General features: G+C 40.2%; 1 protein-coding gene across 24 annotated transcripts in view; it reads right to left on the reverse strand.

Moving 5' to 3' along the window:
* FNDC3B (fibronectin type III domain containing 3B) overlaps positions 1 to 22191 on the reverse strand; it is a 353923-nt gene that overhangs the window by 23742 nt on the left and 307990 nt on the right. For 22 of the 24 annotated variants that reach the window (XM_055569054.1, XM_055569058.1, XM_055569052.1 and 19 more), the window contains 2 exons: positions 21105 to 21385; positions 7096 to 7308 (listed from right to left, as the gene is read on the reverse strand). In XM_055569054.1, coding sequence (XP_055425029.1) covers positions 7096 to 7308; positions 21105 to 21385 — 494 coding nt within the window. Of the gene's footprint in view, positions 1 to 1257; positions 2558 to 3171; positions 5667 to 7095; positions 7309 to 21104; positions 21386 to 22191 lie in introns of those variants that run through there. The other 2 variants (XR_008710578.1, XM_055569064.1) reach the window with 2 other exon arrangements.

The raw sequence follows: 22191 nt of genomic DNA on the forward strand, positions 1-22191 counted from the left end.
GTGGTAATTTAGCACTGATTGAAAAAAACATTTTACATATTTAAAAATACAGAATGAATATGCCTCTATTCTGCTTGCCTGAGTACTCCAAGGTAGATATGAAGAGGTACAAAGACCTTGGCCACAATGCAGAGCCCATTACCATCATGATGAACAAGTCAAAACTCTCCAGTCTGCTTCTAGACACTTGGGATAACAACTGTCTTATTCACCTCTCAGGAATTTGGAATTTGAGATCCAAATGAAAGGACCAAGAAAATTATATGATTTGTTATTAAATATATATTACGAAGGCAAAACAACAGATTTTTGACATTTTCAAAGATTTCTTTCAACCTCAGCATTTTAGACTTTAATATTGCAAAAGATGACTTTTTTGCACCAAAGTGCAACTGACAGAAAAAATTCAGACATATTACATTTTTATGTGCTTATTTTAAATCATTTCAGAGGAAAATGATATACAAATAATTTAATTTTAAAATATGTTTCCTTAAAACAATTTTGTTTAAAAAAATCCAATAATTCTCTGGATGGCATATAACAAGTTCATAGTAGAAAACAGGTAATCCTGAGGTTTCTGTGTTTACTTTCTTGTTGCTATCAGCACACTGAAAGCTAACAGCAGCCCATTAATATGAACTCAAAATGATCTAACCTGCTGACCTAAAATGGCCTGTGGTCCACAAATGACTGCAACTGGCAATTTCGAAATATCACAAATTAACAGGTGCTAGTAAGCTCAATGTAGCTATATTTCTTAGCAATGCCATGTCATTACCTTCATTTTTTCTTAATTTCTCTGGATTGTGTGTGTGTGTGTGTGTGTGTGTGTGTGTGTGCATTCCCTACATTACTGAAGTTATCTTCGGGATGGAGGATGTTCAAAACAGGAATGAAGAGCATGTGCCCTCACTCCACCAAGAACAGAGAGTCCTGCCATTTCTATGCAGAAGCAGATGGCAGCAGGTGGCACCAAGTAGGGGCATCTGAGGCAAGGAAGGTTCTTTTCCTAAACTGGTTCTTATGTTGCTGAGAGTACCAGTTTGGAGACTGAACACTCAAGTGCCAAAAGTGATTTCCAAAAGACCAATGAGGAAAGGCATTAATTTCCTAATCCCCATGTTCCCAGCTCCACATGGACCTTTTGGCTTATGAGTAACCAGACTGCAATACATTTTGGTTATGCTTCTTTTCTAAGAAATAAAATGTCACTATAGCTACTGAAGAAATTCTGTACATAGAATAAGATTCCTGTTTTCATCTTTTTTTTTTTGTCCACACTGCACTTGATATATATCAAAAAAGAAATTTACTTATACTCAAAGCAAGGATGACTAGAATCTCTAAGGACCACCTGAGAACTTTGAAACTCGATTCTTTTATTTTGCTTTCTAATATGTGCAGGGAATCTCATCTTCAAGCATATTCTCAGTCTTCCAGATTTTTATTAATCTACTTTTATTTTAGTGGCTTTGCCTCAATCTTACCTCATTTAGGAAAAAATGGAACGGAAAATGCTATCTACTTCCACTCTGGTACTTATTTTTTAAATAGAAATTTGATTCTTAAATAGAAGAAAAAACTGTAGTCTGAATTCTACTTCTGGTGCAAGTAAGATCTCAAATAGTTCATTTATTACCCGTCACCTCAGGTTGTGCTTAGAACACTGAAACAAAATAAACTAGTAATACTTTACATTTTGCATGATGAATTTTTATGCTCCCTTTTAAAGAAATAAAAATTCTTTTTTCCCCCCCATCAGTCAGGGACTGAAGACAGGTATCACTAGCTTCATTTTGTAAATGGAGAAACTAAGGCAAAAAGAAGTTAAGGGATATGCCTCTAGTCATTTAGAAATTCAGTAACGGATGTGGGATTACAACAGAGAATTGACATCCCTGTCCAGAACTACAACTGCCTTCCGGTGATTGAGGGTTATAAAAATGCCATTTACCCAGCAAGGATGGTCATGTGAATTGGAGACTGATCCAGAGAAGCAAAAGGAAATGAACACCAAGGGTCTTTTGTAGGCCCTGAGTTAGTTAACATCTATTTCATTTAATTCAACAATATTCTCTGAGAAATACAAGCAGGAGTTTGTTCTATAATAGGCGTGCACTCACTCCCGGAGTGCTCATATACTGTGGCCACTTTTATTTGTTGCCTAGTGTGTATTTTTTTACGGTTTCTTCATGCAGGTTACTTTTTGTCCCTCTCTAACAGTGAACTGGCAGTTATACTGCACACATTACAAGTCCCCCCCCCCCACCTGCCCCCGCCAATTTTGCTGGCTAAAGGGAAAAGTGTCATGGGCACAAGGGCTGATTTAAATGGAGAGCAAGCGGCAATTATCCAATTCTGTTAGAGCCCTCTCCCCAATCCCCACTTGGCTGGAGCCTTGCTTTAAAATCCATTGGCTGTCTGAGTAACCTGAACAACAGATTAACCATAAATGCATTCCTGGAACTTAAGTTCCTCTTGCCTCAGCGCTGTGTACAATCATCAGGAACAGGGTCCCACAGGGTCAGGATGAGAGTCAGCATCAACTCAAATTCTGTTAGGGCAGCATCAACATTTTGTTTCAGTAACACAGACAGATGCAGCTTCAAAATCATCATTACAACATTATACTCTTAAAATGCATGAGCTGATCTTGTTATTCTAATCCCTGTATTAGGTTAATGCAGTATTATGAAAATGTTTACTTTTGGATATATATTTTTCTTGCATATAAAGGAAACAAAGACATTTGGATCTGTGCTAGATCTGTTAAGAATAACAGAATTAATCACTCTATAGCCAAACTAACATAATTTTTGTTTTTCTGCTGAAATTAAATAAAATCTCTCGTGCTATCTGCTTGTTTTTTCACATTAATTTATTTCCTCAGCAAGATAAGCTCCTTATAGGCAGGCTACATACCTCACAAGACCTAGCACGCTGTAGTAATTTAAAAAAAAGTTGATGATTGAGTGATCATAATCTAAGTGCTAGGGATAAACTTAGTCCTGCTTTGAGGCTGCTGCATAAATAAATAATCAGTGATCTTGGACTGGGAACCTTGTGGGTCAAAACCTTGAATATGTGGGAAACAAATGTCTTGTTCAAGGGGAAAAACTTTCCACACAGCAAGTCCCAGTGAGCCGGATGGATTCTAGGTGGACTTACCTTTAAGCAAGGATTTGGGCAAGGTGCCCTACTGGTTTCCTTTTATTTACATGGAGTAGTAGTGAAAGTCGCTCAGTCGTGTCTGACTCTTTGTGACCCCATCGACTACATACAGTCCATGGAATTCTCCAGGCCAGAATACTGGAGTGCGTAGCCATTCCACCTTCTCCAGGGGATCTTCCCAAACCAGAGATCGAACCCAGGTCTCCCACATTGCAGGTGGATTCTTTACCAGCTGAGCCACCAAGGAAACCCTTATTTACATGAAGCAGCCCAAAGTTTAAAAAAAAACAAAATCCACATGTAAAAGTACCAGAATAGAATGCCATTTACATGAAGATCCAGGACATTCTGTTTCCTGAAGATTATAGCTTTGGTTTCCATCCAATCCTGAATCCTTATCGCTGGTCTCCATCCTGAGGCTCTCCGGCATGAGGTTATATGGATTGATACTCTTTTAAGACTCATCCAACCTGTTACCTTCTGAATAAGCCCTTTCTGTTCAATTTTCAGCCTAAAGCATATGCCATTCTCCTACCTTTCCTCAACACTCTGTGCTTATGTCAGTCTTTCAGCCTTTCACACTATGATCTGCCATCTCTTCTACCTATGCCCACCAGACTGTGATCTATTCAAGAACTAAACAATGCTGATAAATGCCTGCAACTTTGCAGGTGCTCAATAAATAGTAGTGCCTTTTCGAGGGTTTGAAAATACATTTTTGGCCAAACAGTATACTTAGAAATCTCTGGGCCATGTCAGATTTTTTTGATTGTGAGCTCTATAAATTAAACATAATAAACCAGCACATCATATATGCAAAACCTTAGGGGTTTTGGCCATTAAGTGGTCACTCTTAAGGAATGTTAGTATCTTTCTTCTTCTATATCAAAAGTAGAAGCTAAAATATGAAGAAAAAAAGAGAACACTCTCTAATCATTTACAAAAGACACCTTTTGGAATAGGATTTAGCTCACAAAGAATCTACAGAGATTCACGGCTTTAAGGTGAAAAAGGTGGGAGTTTTTCTGGACTAGAGTTCAGCTTCTAGTTCAACTCCTTTATTTTATGGATATGGAAAACTCAGGAGCAAGAGTTTAGCAGCTGAAATCAACTCAACTCTTGAATCTGACAATCACCAAGCGCAGCATTATGCATTTTCATTGTTCTGCTGCTGCTTCATGTTTAAAGACTCAGATTACTTGCATTGGCTGCCAAGGACAGTGGTAAAACAAAGACACTGTGGCACTCCTTCCAAATGCCCACAGTGACGGGTGAGCCAGGCAAACATGGGAAAAGAAATATTTTGAGAGCTGACAGCTAAGTAAGTACACGAACACCACAGACTCTGGTTCTCACCTTGGCCGCAGAAGGATATATGATATTTTGCCACATCTATAACAGAAACTAATTGGTGGTTAATGAAATCAGTACACTGCTAAAGAATGTGAACACTTTTCCCAAAAGCCACAACTAGAAACCATTCTAGCAACCACAATTTCAATTAAAAAGACAGCTGTCATTTTGGAAGAAAATGCTGGATAGGCCAAGTTTTAAAGAACTTCAAGGGGAGCAGAATTGACAAAGACCTAAGTACAACTATTATGATCTATCCAATGCCGAGTGTTTCTCCCTAATCTTCAGTAGTCAAGAGCCAAAGTCAAAGGCTTGGATTCATGGGACCATTCACGACAACAGTTCAGTTTCAAGACAGTAAGGAAGGTCATCTTCAAACTCAAATTAGGCCATGTTCACCCTTTTAAATCACAGGAAAATAATTCCACAAATAGAATGAGAATTTATTACGTTCTCAATCCCCATCACTTTGATAACTTCTGAGAACACTGACAAATCTAATTTAGAAAAAGATAAATCTGGACTCCAGCTCATAAAACTATGAAAAATACTATTCCTAATGGTGAGTTTTCTTAAACTGCCATTTAAATTTAGGCAAGTCATTTATTTCACAAGCCAGGTTTTTTTCCTTTTTTTATGAGGGAAGAGCATGGATTGATTATGAGGGTTTGCACTCTTTCCTGTCTGACATATCCAGATGTCTCACAACAGCATTCTTCTTTGGACCAGCACTCACAGAGCCTCTGTTCTAAGCCTCTGTACGGTCCTCTGCACGAGGCGCCTCAGGTCACCGCCTTGCATAGGACAGGGCAGCAGCACGCAGGGACAGTGCAGAGCCGTCAACCTCCCTATGTTCTTGGAGGTAACAGTAGAGGCAGCTGCACAGGGAGGTCATGAGGTGCTGGCTCAGATCCCAATTCTGCCACCAGCTTCAACAATGATTCGGAAATTTGCTTTTTTTCTAAATAGTACAACTAGAAGTTATTCTCTAAGGAAGGTTCTCAGGACCACCAGTGTAAGCCAAAAGCCCAGGAAAAAAAGACTCATTTACAAATTTCCCCAAATGCTAGCTCAATATATTTATCATGATTTCTGTTAGTCCATAGTTCCTGTTCTTGCCAGTAAGGTTGAGGAGTCTCCTGCCAATAAAATAATAAGCCCGTGAAAAATGCAGCCAAAAGCACATGGCATGGTAAGATGAATGATCTTGTCTGCAAATGAATATGAATTTGATCTCTAATGAATCTCCCCAGAAGAAGCCTTACTTTTTCTGTTCTTTCTATACTAGGACTCATTTCCTAAAGGATGATCACTTTTTGTTCTAAGTCAAACTATTGTGTTTTCTAGGTCTTTCAATGTCAAGTTCAAAGGTGACCTGTTTCTCAAAGCTGTTCCTGTTCTTTGCAACCAGAGGGTCTCTGCACTTTATTCCCTATGTCTGCCCCCTTCAAACTCCCAGAGCACTTTTCTCCAATTCTACTAGTGTTCTATGATGATGTGTAGGTTGATATCATGCTCCTGGAGACAGGGCAGGGCCTTCCTCTTGTTCCTGGTCTCCACTGAAGGCCCACCTTGCAACAGTGCCTTCCACACAGCGGACTCCACTGAGCGGACCTGAATCGAAGGACCAGTGCAGAGCGGAGATGGAGGTTGGAAGGGGTCTTAAAGAACCAGGTCACCACATGAAAGAGCAGGGTACCATGATGCATTAAGGGGAAATGACAGAAACACTTTCACATACCCTGATTTTTGCTTTAGCAGGTGTGTGCAGGAAGGGGCAGCATGTCTACCCCAAAAGGCTGTCTTGGTTTTATGGTGATTTCCCACCTCCTTCAAGCTGAGACTCTTATTTGAACTTTTGGTACCAGAACTTTCTGTCATTAACTTTTGCTCCACAACCGAATTATTCCTAAATACAGGTCAGCTGCCCATCTTCTGATCAGCCATTCTCAGAGGAAATGAAGTTAGGTTAAATAAATACTATGTGAAAGGCTGGATTTGATTTCTGTCACCAAGAGTGTTTCCTGAGTATGGAATCTTATAAAGAATCTCCTATTTGCTCTAGTTAATTTGATATTATGTTGCACTGCCCATAGTTACAGAGCACAGTCCCCATCTGTACATCACCACAGCTATTTCAGACTGGTAAACATGTTTGTCCTGATGGTCACTGAATATTTAAAAGAGGTTAACATCCCTTCCTGAGTCTTATTTCCCTCTGCACTCATGACTAATCTAACACTATTACACAGCAGGGACTTGAATTTGACCATTTTCCTTTCAGAGAATTTCTCTCCATTTTTCTGGCTTTATGAAAGGAAAAAACAAACAAACAAACATGCATTTATCATCTATAGGGAAATCAGGATCATTAGATTCTTAATTTAGAAAATTCCCAAATGGAGGATACAACTTTTATACTCAAACTTTATACTCAAGTGCAGGACCCAAATACCAGGAATTCTTTCAACAAGGAGGAGGAGTGTTTCAGAGGCCAAAAGGACTGGGAAGACTTCATCCCATAAGCCAAAGTCATGGAGTTTTCGGATGAACCCCTAGGCCCCTTACCTCTTGTTTCTGTCCTCCAGCTGCAGCGTGTACACCATGTCATCAGCAGCGTGCGTCTTGGCATTACTGTCTCCCCATTTCAGCTTCAGGCTCTGAGGCCCCGCAGCAGCACATTCGAGCCTAGGAGGCAAGGGTGGTAACGGCCGAGTTTTTGCTTTAATGAACTGACTAAATGGTCCAGCTCCAATTTCATTTATGGCCTGAATTCTGATCCTGAAAAAAGAAAAAAAATCACAAACACAGGCTTAAGAACCAGTGATTCCTCATTTGAAATCAACATTGTATGTCATATTTCTTACTTGCGCCTATAAAGTAGTATCATGGAATAAAGGAAAACCAGCTAAAATAATCAACACAAACAGAAATGGGCAGCTCAGAAGACACATTATCTTTTCCATTCCTAAACCAACAGCCCAAAACAGCACATTTTCAAGATATTTCTTAGTTCTTTAATTTAAAAAAAAAAAAAAAAAAGATCCTTGTTCAAGGGAACGTATACTAAAGACTTTCATATTTTATTCTGGCCACCCTTTAGCTGCCTCATCAGTTTTGGAAGTAAGTAAGCTATAAACAATAAATGAAATTATAAATGAAAGAGGAGAACAAGACAGTCTTCTTCAGATTTTGACAAAAAGGACAACAGCTCTTCGATACTGCATTTTTCCTCCTCTGTCTCCAGCCTCACCCAACAATCTCTGCTGGTCTCTAACCAACATCAAGTGTGCAGACACTGCTGGTAACAGAGTGCCATTCAGAAGTGTAGAAATCTAACTGGATGCTTACTATGTGCAGGGTTATGGGTAATAAAGATACATTAACACTGCTCTCATGGTCAAGGAACTGAAAGTCAAACAAAGTGTGTCTTCCCAGGTGGTTCAGTGGTAAAGAATCTGCCTGTCAATGCAAGAAGATGCAGGAGATGCGGGTTTGATCCCTGGGTTGGGAAGATCCCCTGGAGGAGGCCATGGCAACCCATACCAGTCTTCTTCCCTGGAGAATCCCATGGACAGAAGAGCCTGGTGGACTACAGTCCATGGGGTTGCAAAGAGTTGGACATGACTGAGCATGCATGCATATATAATACAATATCCCATCATCATTCCCATTTTTCTTGTTCTTCTACTTGCTTACTGATTGAAAAATTTCTCCAAGGTCATCAGACAACACATTGATGGCACTGCCCCATCTTTCTTCATCCTCTACACCCCTTGCTGCAGTAAGTACATGTTACTGAAGCTTGTTTCCTCCTGGCACTGGGGGAGCCTGCAGATGCCTGCAAAGTCCTTCCTCCTCTACTTCTCAGAGTAAAGGTCTCAAACAAGCCCCCACCCCAATCTCTCTTCCTCTCCTGTAAATGGACAGTCCTCTCAATAACCTCAGCATCTCCACAGCTTCATCCACATAAGACCTTTCTCTCCTCCATCTTTTCATGCCTCATTACTAGGCCTCCAGTGGAAACTTCCACCCAGAACCCTTGCTAGGTACACAGGCATTTTACTCAGCTGAAGGAGCAATGTGGTATCACTAGTTCTAAAAGTTTCAACATTTAAACCTGATGTGAGTTTGAAACAGTGTTTCAAAACCCGTGATAGTAAAAAATACAGTCAAAGAGAAATTCTCAGGAAACAGATCAGTTTAAAATATTCTTATAATTTAGTTCTATGTACATCTGTCTCACAGCAATTACTGCTTATGTTTAAATAGAAAATATCATTACATATTACAATACCTAAATCCATCATATGACCACAAATGAACCTTAATTCTTCAAATTTAAAATTATATAAATTCAGCAAGTCAATTTAATAATGCCTGTAAATTGTTAAGAAGAAAAAAAATAGATTGGTTCCAGGTGAGATGGAGTAAGCACACACCACCCTTTCTCTCCTACTGAATGGAGCTATTAAACCTGGACAAAATAAATAAAGCAGCCATCTAAGAAGAGCAAAAAGGAAATAGCAGCTAAGGATTTGGGGAAGAAGTCAAGCTATCACCAAACCAGCAGTGAATTTACCATTTTCCCCCCTCCATCAATCTCCTGGCTTGGACTCAATATAGCCTGAAATCCAGGGAATTCCTTTTTTTTTTTTTTTTTTTCTTTTCTTTTCTACATTGTCTTATTCCTCAGCCCTTAGCTGATTCCATCAATTAACAGCCTAAAGAAGAAAAACCACATGATCACATCCACTGATACAGAAAAAGCATTTAATGAAATCCAACATATATTTATAATAAAAATTCTCAGCAAACTAGGTATAGAAGGAAACTTTCTCAACCTGAAAGGGGCACTTACAGAAATATCTACAGCCAACATTACACTTAATGGTCAAAGACTAACTGGAAGATCAGAACAAAGCAAAGATGTCTGCTTTCACCACTCCTATTTAACATTAGGCACAAGATCCAGTTGGTGGGGGTGGGGTGGGCGAAAAGACAGATGATAAATAAACGTCAAGACACAGCTGGGACTACTTAAGACCACCTAAATAGAGGCATACTGTGGTCATGAATTGGAAAACTCTACACAGAAAAATGGTCAATTTTCCCAAAACTGATCTATAGATACAATGTAACTGTAATAAAATTCCAGCAGGATTCTTAGTTGATACAGATAAGTTGATTCTAAAATTACATGGCAAGGCAAAGGAACTAAAAAATATTGCTAACACAAATCTGAAAAATAATAAAGTTGGAAGAATCATACTACCTGATTTAGGACTTACTATAAAGTTTACTATAAAGTATCAAGATAGTGTGATATCAGACAGACACAAACCAACAGAAATAGACCCGCACAAATATGGCCAATTGATTTCCAACAAATTTGCAAAATCAATGAAGAAAGAACTGTCTTAACAACTGATATTGGAACAACTGGATATCAAAACCAAAACTAAATCTCAATGTAAATTTCATTCAAAAGTTAGCTCAGAATGGATCATAGATCCTAACAATAGAATGCAAAATATAAAACACTTAAGAAGAAACAGGAGGAAATATGTGCCACCTAGAATTAAAGAATTTTTAGATTTGATGTGAAAAGCATGCATCCAGAACGCATCTAAGACCTTTCAAAACTTGGCAACAAAACTAAAAAATGGACAAGAGACTGGAATGAACACTCCACTGAAGAGGACATACATGTGGCAAATAGGCACACAAAAATACGTTTAACACCATTAGCCATTAGGAAAATGCAAATTATACAACAATGAGATGCTACTATCTTTCCCTAATAAAGTGGATAAAATTTAAAAATGCTTAATACCATTCTAGCAAGTATAAGTAACAGCTGAAACTCCCATATTTTGCTGCTGAGAATGCAAAATGGTATACAGTTACACTGGAAAACAGTTTGCTTAGAAAGTTTCTTATAAACTTGAGCATACATTTATCATATGATCCAGCAATCACACTTCTTGGGCTGTACTCTAGAGAAATTAAAACATTTATGTTCACATAAAAACCTGCACATAAATGTTTATACCAGATCTGTTCATAATCACCCAAAACTGAATGAATATCTCAGTTTGGAATGTAGCCAACACTTATCTCTGATAAAGTATAGCTAAAATTCTATCACAAAGAGCCTCCTCAGATTCTATTAATCTAGGGCTTCATCAGGTCTCTCTTAGGTAATGCAATGTGAGTCTCTCGACGTAACATTCAGTTCAATTACTCAGTTGGGTCCTACTCTTTGAGACCCTATAGACTATAGCACACCAGGGTTCCCTGTTCATCACCAAACCCTGGAGCTTGCTCAAACTCATGTCCATTGAGTCAGTGATGCCATCCAACCATCTCATCCTCTGTTGTCCCCTTCTCCTGCCTTCAATGTTCCCAGCATCAGGGTCTTTTCCAATGAGTCAGTTCTTTGCATCAAGTGGCCAAAGAACTGGAGTTTCAGCTTCAACATCAGTCCTTCCAATGAATATTCAGGACTGATTTCCTTTAGGATGGACTGGTTTGATCTCCCTGCAGTCCAAGGTACTCTCAAGAGTCTTTTCCAACACCACAGTTCAAAAGCATCAATTCTTTGGCACTCAGCTTTCTTTATAGTCCAATTCTCACATCCATACATGACTACTGAAAAACCATATTAATATGTTGCCTAGGTTGATCATAGCTTTTCTTCCAAGGAGCAAGCGTCTTTTAATTTCATGGCTGCAGTCACCATCTGCAGTGATTTTGCAGCCCAAGAAAATAAAGTCTATCTCTGTTTCCATTGTTTCCCCATCTATTTGCCATGAAGTGATAGGACCAGATGCCATGATCTTAGTTTTCTGAATGCTGAGTTTTAAGCCAACTTCTTCACTCTCCTCTTTCACTTTCGTCAAGAGGCTCTTTAGTTCCTCTTTATTTTCTGCCATACAGGTGGTGTCATCTGTATATCTGAGGTTATTGATATTTCTCCCTGCAATCTTGATTCCAGCTTGTGCTTCATCCAGCCTGGCATTTTGCAAGTGTACTCTGCGTGAAAGTTAAATAAGCAGGGTGAAAGATACTGCCTTGATGTACTACTTTCCCAATTTGGAGCCAGTCTGTTGTTCCATGTCTGGTTCTAACTGTTGCTTCTTGACCTGTATACAGATTTCTCAGGAGGCAGGTCAAGTGGTCTAGTCTTCCCATATGTTTAAGAATTTTCCATAGTTTGTTGTGATCCACACAGTCAAAGGCTTTGGTGTAGATAATAAAGCAAAAGTAGATGTTTTGCTAGAACTCTCTTTATCTATGATCCAACAGATGTTGGGAATTTGATCTCTGGTTCTTCTGCCTTTTCTAAATCCAGCCTGAACATATGGAAGTTCTTGGTCACATACTGTTGAAGCCTTGCTTGGAGAATTTTGAGCATTACTTTGCTAATGTGTGAGAGAGTGCAATTGTGCTGTAGTTTGAACATTCTTTGGCATTGCCTTTCTTTGGGATTGGAATGAAAAGTGATCTTTTCCAGTCCTGTGGCCACTGCTGAGTTTTCCAAATTTGCTGGCATATTGCAACACAGTATTGAAAGACTACAATAAACTCTTCTTTGCTTCCCAACACGAGTCTTGTAAAATAGCTGTATGGTATTAATGTAAGAGTTTTTTCCCTATTATTTGAAAAGAAAGAAATTTTTCTGCAACTAGAGAGGGAAAGTCTTTCTAAAAAGATAGTCATCATGGTGGTAGAAATTATTCCTTTTTTCCCTATTGAGGAAAAGGGAATTAAGCTAGATCTTTAAGTTTCAGTCTTTTTCCAATGGTAAACAAATCTCCTCACCTACATGGTTTGTGTGAATGTCTTTCTACTACTGTCCAGCGTGCTATTCCTTCCCTTTATTCTGTGCAGAGGTATTCCTAGAGCCCAAAGACCAAGATGCTTCCTTCCGTCTGCTTGCCCTTAGTCCTCCAGAGCCAAGCGCACCTTGTATTCAAGGTGATCCTACTGCTTTGCTCCATGCAGCCACAACAGCCCTGAGCTACATCAGTAAGTAAAAGAAAGTGAGGTATAATGGGGTGCTTAAGATTGCTGTTCTGCCCAAGACAAAAAATGAGAGGAGATTTCAATCATGTATAAGAATTAAAAAATAGTTTATAACACACAAGTTATCAAGACATAGAAAGAAATGTAGATTTAATATTTAATTTCTTTTGTAAATTCATTTTCTTTGCAAGGCCCCCACAGTATTTTGGTAGGTAGTGGGCTTCTTACATCTGTATCTCTCTGGCTCTCAGAACTTTTAACTCAGATGTATTTGGTAAACGTATTGAATATTAGCCATAAATATTCCCACCCACCCACCCCAAGAATAAGAATGTTATGATAGCATTTTAACTCTCTTGAGCAGTGAGAGGCTTTAGAAAAGCCTCTCTGGCTACTCTGTTAATCACTTTGGTGACTGCAGGGAAATTATCTAACACCTGTAAGGTTAACAGTTTCCTTCTCTATAAAATGGGAGTGATAATATATTTGCTGCATTTACAAAGAGGATTACTTATTTAAGATAAGCAATGTGGGAAGCATTTTTCTATTTTTTAACCTTTTATACTTTGCCATTCAATCAGAAAAGGAATCCAGGTGGCCAAAAGCTCTCTGGTAAACTTTAAAGTGCTCATTTATGGAGTTATTATTTTTATGACTTCCTTTCAGACCATATTCCTCCCCAGCAATGAAGAAAATGTGGTGGGCATCCACATGAGAGGCACTGCGCTGGGCACGTGAAAGCTATGTCTGCATTCTAGTTGTATTACTACCACCACTGCACTTGAGGAATGTGCTGATACCATCTGTGTTTCTCCTTTCTCTAAATTATTGTCAAGGACCCAACAACAGCTAAAAGGACTGCCTTCTTTTTAAACCGTCCTCAGAAGGTGAGGTAGCAGCTTGACAACGGGTGAAATGTTAACAAAAACCTCTGCAACAACAACACTGAGAACTTGCTCTGTTCAAGGGTCTGTGCTATGGAGTCGGTTGTCCCTTGGTACCCGTGGAGGGCTGCTCTCAGGACCCCCAGGGTTACTAAAATCCATGATGCTCAAGTCCCGTGTATAAAATGGCACAGTTCAGTTGGCCTTCCAGACCACAGATGTGGTGAGATGGCTGTTTCTCTTGCTTTTAGAGATGAGGAAACTTCAGTTAAATAACTTAAATGATACAGTAGCTAGTAGGTGCTGAAGTCTAGATTTGATATGTGCAATACTATCACTAATTTCTACCCTGACCCTTCGTCTATTTCACAACTGCAGAAACTGCAGCCAGCTAGGTTCAGTCATTTGCACTAATCCTCACAGCAGATACAGGTCAGATCTGGGTGTGAAGATGGTCTTTCTAGACTCAAAGTCTTCATGTATTAACACACCATTCCCTCCAGGTATATCCTGAACCAAACACAGCTTCTTCCAACCAAAAGATAATTTTAATTTGAACCACACTTTCAATTCAACAACAACTGCCTTTTGCCAATGAAATAGATGTTTAGAACAGTCAAATTTCCTTTCACATTATTAAAACTTTTGGCCTTGGAATGAACTGTGTGTGTGTGCTAAGTTGCTCCAGTCGTGTCAGACTCTTTGCGACCCTATGGACTGCAGGCTCCTCTGTCCATGGGATTCTCCAGGCAAGAATACTGGAGTAGGTTGCCATGACCTCCCCCAGGAGATCTTCCTGACCCAGGGATCAAACCCATGTTTCTTATGCCTCCTGCCTTGGCAGTGTGTTCTTTACCACTAGTGCTCCGAGGTGGCTCAGGTGGTAAAGTATCTGCTTACAATGCGGGAAACTTGGGTTTGATCCCTGGGTCAGGAAGAACCACTGGAGAAGGGAACGGCAACCCACTGCAGTATTCTTGCCTGGGAAATCCCATGGACAAAGAAGCCTGGTGGGCTACAGTCCATGGGGTCACAGAGAGTCAGACACAACTGAGCAACTAATATACATACATGCAGCACCACCGAACTACCTGGATTTTAAAATATTTGCTTCAATTTATTCAAGCAAGAAAATGTGTTTCAGTAAAAATGCATGCAAAACATTTTCCCCTGTGGCTGATGCACTGACCTAATAATAATTAGTTTAAAGTGACACTCAAAACTGAAACAGAACTGAGGACTTGATCAAATGAAGCCATGTCTTCTTGCAATTGGTAAAAATATTAAAAACTCTGACTCTAGAAGGCTGAGAAAACTGAACAAGGACTAAGGAAGCTAATATTTCTGGTGTTTTGTGATGAAAATGCAGTGTATGAAAATAATTTCCTAATTCCAGTGACAACTCACCCAGGATGGATGGAACCAAATACTATCTTGAGGAACAATTCTAAGAATTAACCTCAGAAAAAACTGATTTTCAAGTTCTATTAAATTAATTAGTCTATCCCAAACCCAAACTTGAGATGTTCTCTCTTTCTCACTGAATTACATGTTAATCTTGACATTTAGATAGGATCTATAGCTCCCCCCTCCCCAAACATGCAATGTATGTCAGTTTCTGAAATCTTAAGCTCTGCAAAGTTAAGTACAAGGGAAATGGAAGTTTTCTTTCCAATGCAGGAAAGTGATTTAACTCGGCCATCTGAATTGATGTGAAAAATCTCTTCAAGTGTCCGGGAGTTTGCAATATCCATCACTATACTGATAATACTGATTCAATAAATCAAATTAAGAAGTATATTCTTTATAAATTTTGACTGGACTTTCATTATTAAAATATCTGCTACTTTTAGATCTCAAATACATTACTGCTTCAGAAGATCACAGCGTAATATGATGCATTTTATACACACACACTCTCTCTCTCTTTCTCAAGTGGCATTACATTATGTCAAAAGAAGAATGACTTTGAAAACTGGAGAAGGTGACTTCTCAGGCAGCCATCCTAGTTCTCAGGATGTGTTGAGAGTAGGGAGGGGGGGACAGTGAGGACGGCACCCCTCTTCCTCTATTGAAGAGTTATGGGTAAGAGAGGCCTAAGAAGCAAAAGATAGGCTTTGTACACTACCCCGCCCCACCAGTCTACTACCTAATAATCTAATTAAGAAGAGAAAAATATTAAAGAGTAGAACTCTGAGGAAATATTAAATAGTAGCTTAAATACAGGAAACCTCTTTAGGAAAAAGATGGGTTCAGACTAAAGTTATTTGGAGAAGGTTCCTGGGAAGGGTAACCTCTGCTGGCTCAGTCATTCCTCCCTTCCACCTATCTCCTTCTGATAGCTCCTTGGATACCAGGCACTTAGAGTTGTTTTTTTCATGTCCTGCCTTTGTAGGAAAGAAACCTTACATGTCTCCCGTGGCTTGAAGGACAATGCCAGATTTCCACACCTGTAATCAAGTCATAACCCACCTGCCAGCTCATTTCTTCCCTTCCAAACATTAGCAACAGAAAATTTATTGAGAGCTTATGTGTCAGGTCCTTCACAAGGTACCTGAAGTCTTAACAATAACCCTATCAGGTAGTTAAAGTAATCATCCCCATTTTATAGATCAGAAAACTGAGATACAAAGAGCTTGAAGAGATACAAAGAGCTTAAAGAGATACAAAGAGCTTGAAGAGATACAAAGACCTCTGTGCCAGAGGTCACAGAGGCAACAAGTAGAGAGACCCAGGATTGATGTCAAGGCTGCCTGACTCCAGTGCACTACTTTTGAACTACTCTGAACTTGTCTCCTTATAAAGCTTACTTCATCTTGTTAGAATGAAATGACTCAGGATTCACTTCTTGACAGGCTAATGTAGTGCTTGACATATAAGGACTCAGAAAATGTTATTTTCATCCCCATTTTACCTAGCAAAAAGAGCAGAGCAAACAAATATACTTTAAGTTTTAGCCATTTGCCAGTTCAACATGAGTCAGACATATAATGAGGTTTCCGAAAAAAGTGATCTTAGGCAACCTTACCAACTGCTTACTATGGAGAACAAAGAAGGTGACAACCTTGCTCTGCTCTGAGCCAGCCACACTATTCCTGGAGGTGAGCGCACTGCTCATTAAAGAGGCCATTAAGAAACAGCAATCACCCAAAGAGGTTGGAAGGGGTTATAGAAACTCCCGCCAGTGAAGACAGATTTGGATGAAGTGAAGATGGTTAAGTAGGAGACAGCTGACATAATAAGCTAATGATGTCTAGGCCATAAGAGTGGGGCTCAGACTTCTGTATTTTGCAAAACCTCTCCATGTGAATCTTAGAATCACTGCTCCAAGGCAAAGTTCTCAAACTTTTATGTGTGTGCGGGCTAAGTCACTTCAGTCATGTCCGACTCTGTGATCCCATGGACTAGAGCCTGCCAGGCACCTCTGTCCATGGGATTCTCCAGGCAAGAATACTGGAGTGGGCTGACATTCCTTTTTCCAGGGGATCTTCCAGACCCAAGGATCAAACCTGCATCTCCTGAATTTCAGGTAGATTCTTTACTGCTAAGCCACTGAGCCCTCTCAAACTTTTAACAAGCAACAAAATCTCCTATGGGGCTAATTAAAGCACAGAGTGCTGGGCCCTATCCTGAGATTTCTGATTCCAGGTGTTTCTGCTGCTGCTGCTAAGTCGCTTCAGTCATGTCCGACTCTGTGCGACCCCATAGACGGCAGCCCACCAGGCTCCGCTGTTCCTGGGACTCTCCAGGCAAGAACACTGGAGTGGGTTGCCATTTCCTTCTCCAATGCATGAAAGTGAAAAGTGAAAGTGAAGTCGCTCAGTCGTGTCCGACTCTTAGTGACCCCATGGACTGCAGCCCACCAGGCTCCTCCGTCCATGGGATTTTCCAGGCAAGAGTACTTGAGTGGGGTGCCACTGCCTTCTCCGAGGGGTTCCCACTAGGGCCTGATAAATTACACTTAATACTGATGATGCTGGTCCAGGAACCATACTTTGAGTATCACTGTTCTAGAAGAAAGCCCAGGATCAACTGAGTTGGTTTTAGTCGATTTCAGCTCAGGTTTTAACAAAGTATATGGGAAACTATACAGAAACAGAGTTGAACTGCTTGGTGAGGAGAACCTGAAAACACTGCTTCATCACTGGAGATATTCACGTCAGGGCTCTGCAAAAGGGTAACACCAGGCGATCTTGTCTCAGCTCACAAAGCCTATAGTGGCCGGAGCATGCAAAAGAAAGCTACATCCCTATTATTTTTTTTCTTTTTTTTCTAACGCTTTTTCCCTCCTAGAATCAAAACACAAACTCAATTCTAAATTTAAAAGTAGTGCCTTTAAAAAATCTCATTGTAATTCCAACCAAATTTTATACAGGATGTTAGTAAGCCAGTGCACAGTCTGGCAAGCACCGGTAGAGAAAGGATGGGTCCATTTTAGTGTCAGCAGGTTGGCTGGAGAGGTGAACATTTCTGTCCCAGCAAGACAGAGAAAGAATAAACTCCATGTGAGAACAATGTGTGACTGCTAAAGGTTAAAAAAAAAATTAAAAAAACAAGTCTTTTTTTAATCCAAGCCCCATAGCCTGTTGCATTCCACATTTTTATCTAGAACATCATGATCTGTTCACTTATATTTTGACCAATTTGTGGCACAAAAAAAGGTGAGGTAAAAGTTGATTGGACTAAAATTACACCCTCAGTTCCCTGAAATACTCATTTTGTATTTTCACCACAATTACTACGATCTCATGTTTTTGAACCATAAAAGAACAAGACTATGGGCTGACTGGAGTGCTACTATAGAGGATCCAATAAAGTATTATAGAAACAAAATTCCTTAAGTTGGACAAACTATGATCTTAAATGTGAATATTAATTTAAATATCTTAAATGTGAAACATGCATTTTATTTATTGATTGGCCAGCAAATATTTTGACTAAATCTTTTTTTTTTGGTCAAGAACACACAATATGACTTAAGGCCAAAGATGTGTCTTTTCTAAAGCTGTACATTTTTCATGCAATCTGTCTGAAACGGTGTCTTCCAAGCTGCCCTGTAAGGTTAAGAGGTGACATCCTCCCAGTGTGACTTTCCACATTCAGCTCAGTATACTAGCCTTGTATATTAATACTGAAAAGAATTAGGGACTTTTTAACATGTCTTTAACCAACCACTTATATGGAATACATTCTTGATAATTTCCACTGTAATTGGCATTTCATCAATGAAGAAAGATCCCCTACATCAGTTTTATTCGTTTGAACTTTTGATTTCTAGATTTCTTTCTTAAAGTCATTTGACTACATGTTGACTAATAAATACCAGCATTCCTCCACTATCAACTTTCTAAAACCTCTAAAGTTTTATAATCATTTACACTACCTTTAAAGTATGCATAATGTGAGGAAGAGGCAAAATTCTTGGGCTGGAACCTTGTCCTAAAAGCCATTGCTGACCTGAATGATCAGAGGACTGACCTCAGGATCTGAGTCCATTCTGGCATAGACATGGATTGTGGGTCTCACAGCAGACATGAGATCTTTCAGTGAGCCCTGAGCCAGTGGCTTCTCCATAGGTTTTCTGGCCTGAGGGTCCAGTTAGGCAATATTCTGGACATGTGGTCTCTGAGAAACAGTTAGGGGATGGCATTCACTTGCTCATTTTTCCCCAGAGATATACCTCATGGTCAGGTCTCCATAGAGCATCATCACTAGGGAATGTCCCTGAGGTCAAGGTCTGGGTTTAATCACCTCTGATTTCCTTAGCACCTGATTAGAGTGCTTCAGACACAACGGTCAGTATTTGGTTAGCATATAAAGGTGGAGGGTGGTTTTCTGAAACTGGCTAAGATGCTAAAAATGAAAAATGCCCTTGGGGACTGTCTCTTCAGCTATGTAAGTCATACCTCTTTTATTCAAGTTATTTCTAACTTGATTTCCACTTTAAACCATCCTGACCATTCTGACCTTTCTGAAATGCCAAAAGGACTCTGTAGGGTGTCATTTTCGGCCTGTGAGGTCACAAGCACCTTCTATCTTAGGTTGCTGTGTAAGTGTCCCAATTCCTTGAGTGCTCTGAGGGCAAGGATGGTGTTCATCACTATTTCATAGACCCACAGTGCACGGTGGGTCTGTGCCCAAGAGAGGTCTCTGAAGAGAATCAGAGAGGAAACAAACTGCTGTCATCACTTGGAAAAGGAAAAGGAAGGCACTGATATGAATTATCCACAAAAGCCTTGGGAAGACAGGGAAAGTAGGGATAAGATGCTTAGGCAGGTTGGAACCTTTGTTATCTTACAGCTGATAAACTGATTTTTTTTTTTCTTCAGCTTCTGGGGATGAAAAAGGTAGTCTATCAGACTAGAACATTAGAAAACACTGCAGAAGAAAAAAAAAAAAGTCAAGTGGTAATAAACCATTTTTTTTAGCAGTAAAATTACCTGCTTGCATTCCCCTGCCCCACTTCAAGAAGAACCAGTTTTTTGGGGTGAAAATCTTGATAACAATAAAAATTACAGCACATGTTTACTGTGCACTTGCTATGTACTGCTGGACTCTACACAAGCATTTAATATTCATTTGCTTACGCTTTACAACATGTTTTTGAAGTAAGTAATCTTGTTCTCCTCATGCTGTGGACAATGCTGAAACACCAAAAGCTTAAGTAATTTGCCTGAAGACACAGCTAAGGATCTGTTTCTGAATCTGGCTCCGCTTCACCTCCTTAATAAGCCATTGAACGTGACAAAGGGAGACACCCTGAAAAGGCACTGGAATAACCAAATGGTTCCTGCACTCCTCTAATGCTAATCCTCAACTTTTTGTCTCCCAGCTACGGCACCTTGGTGCATGCGTGCTGTCGCTTCAGTAGTGAACAACTCTGTGCGACCCCATGGACAGTGGCCCACCAGGCTCCTCTGTCCGTTGGATTTCCCAGGCAAGAATACCAGAGTGGGTTACCATTTCCTTCTCCAGGGGATCTTCCCCACACAGGGATTGACCCTGCATCTCTTATGTCTCCTGCACTGGCATCAGCAGGAAGGTTCTTTACCACTAGCACCACCTGGGAAGTCCTTGGAGACAGAACTAAATGTCTTGAAATCTCAAGAGGCCATGTTGAGAAAAAGGTGTATAGGGGAAGGTGAAGTGCTGGCTCCTCAACAGGAACTCTGGGGGCAAGGAAGAATGCAGGTGTTAACTGAGTTTTGCTGGGTGGAGTGTGATATAATGTCTTTTCTCTGGCTACTCATGAAATCCTGAATACAAGATCCATCATAGATCCTCTGTAACAGTGTGTCTGCTTTGAGGGGATCAGAAAAATGGCCAAGCCCTGCTTCAGAGGTGCAGACAGAGGGTGTAGCAGAGTGATGAGACGGAGGAAAAACACCAGGAAAAGCGGATTCTCAAAAAACTAAGGAGGAGGAATTGACTTAAAATGGTTGGTGAAATGTCCCCTCAAGGGTTAGGAATTATATCAATTTGTAACTGACTCATAAAGTAAAAAGCAGTACAAGTTTTTGAGATGCATGTGCATTTAGTACTCTTAAATGCATTAAAAATGACTAGAATCCACCCATTTGGCCTTTAGGACCCAAAGGTTCTGTAGCCCCATGCCCTGATGTATGTGTCCATGCAGCTGTATTTCAACTTTCCTGCACTCACCGGTAGGTGGTTTCCGGAAGGAGGTCTTTCATAACGTGGGTGGTGGTATTGCCCACCATGACGCTAGTATCTCCAAGATCTATGTTGTAGGCAAGGATTTCAGATCCATTATTGCACGGCTCTTCCCAGTTCAGTACAAGGCACACAGAAGGCGAATCGGGATAGGCATTGAGGGTCTCCTCCTCCAGGACACACAGAGTGGAGACAGGGTCAGGGGCAGATGCTGGTGTCTGGCAAAGGACAAGCTCACTGGACGGTCCTGCTCCAGCTTGATTAACAGCCTGAAAAGCAGAACAGCGAGACAATGTCCCCATTACTTCATGAGCACCTACTAGTGCCCCCACCCTAGGTGCTGCTGAGTCTAAAGTAATGCAATGGCTTCCAGAAATGTAGGTGGAGATAAATCCTCCACAATGTTCATATTGATAACCACTTTCCAAAAGATATCAATCATACCTTTTCTGCTAATAAAAGATAATGTTGCCATTGTTTCTTATGAAAAATCATTTAAAAATAACACTTCATATTTGCATAGCCCGCTTCAGTTTATGTCCTCTTATGTCATCTTCATATAACTGTCTGAGGTAGATAATTCATGGAAGCTATTCTTATCTGCCTTTCAGACGAGATCGGGCATACTCAAGGTGGTATAGCCTTGACTCAGATTTATCTGCCTTTCAAAGAGGGAACTCAAAGTCAGATCAAATAACTCAAGCCCAAGATTCAGATGCCAAGCTGGGATCAAAATCCAGTAATCTGATTTTTAACTCAAGTGCTGCTCTGGAAGAACTATAGGAATTTTAGAAAAGTATTCACCGTATTCCACGTGAATGCGAAACTCATATCTGAAGTCAATGCTCTTCTCTCACCTGAGTTTGAGTGTCACTGCTGACACCCGATCACTCATCGCTCGAATACTCACGCATTCAGTCTCCGGGGCAGTCCTCTTGTTTCTACTTACCTGCTCTGCTTCTCAGTCACCTCTGCGACCTGCTACTCATTACCAGCATCTCTCAGCCCTGGAGGAAACCAGGCCCCAGGCCTTGCACACCTCTGTACTCCTCAAACTCCTAGACATCTCACCTTG

The sequence above is a fragment of the Bubalus kerabau genome, chromosome 2 (genome assembly GCF_029407905.1).
Source record: "Bubalus kerabau isolate K-KA32 ecotype Philippines breed swamp buffalo chromosome 2, PCC_UOA_SB_1v2, whole genome shotgun sequence".
Lineage (NCBI taxonomy): Eukaryota > Metazoa > Chordata > Mammalia > Artiodactyla > Bovidae > Bubalus > Bubalus kerabau.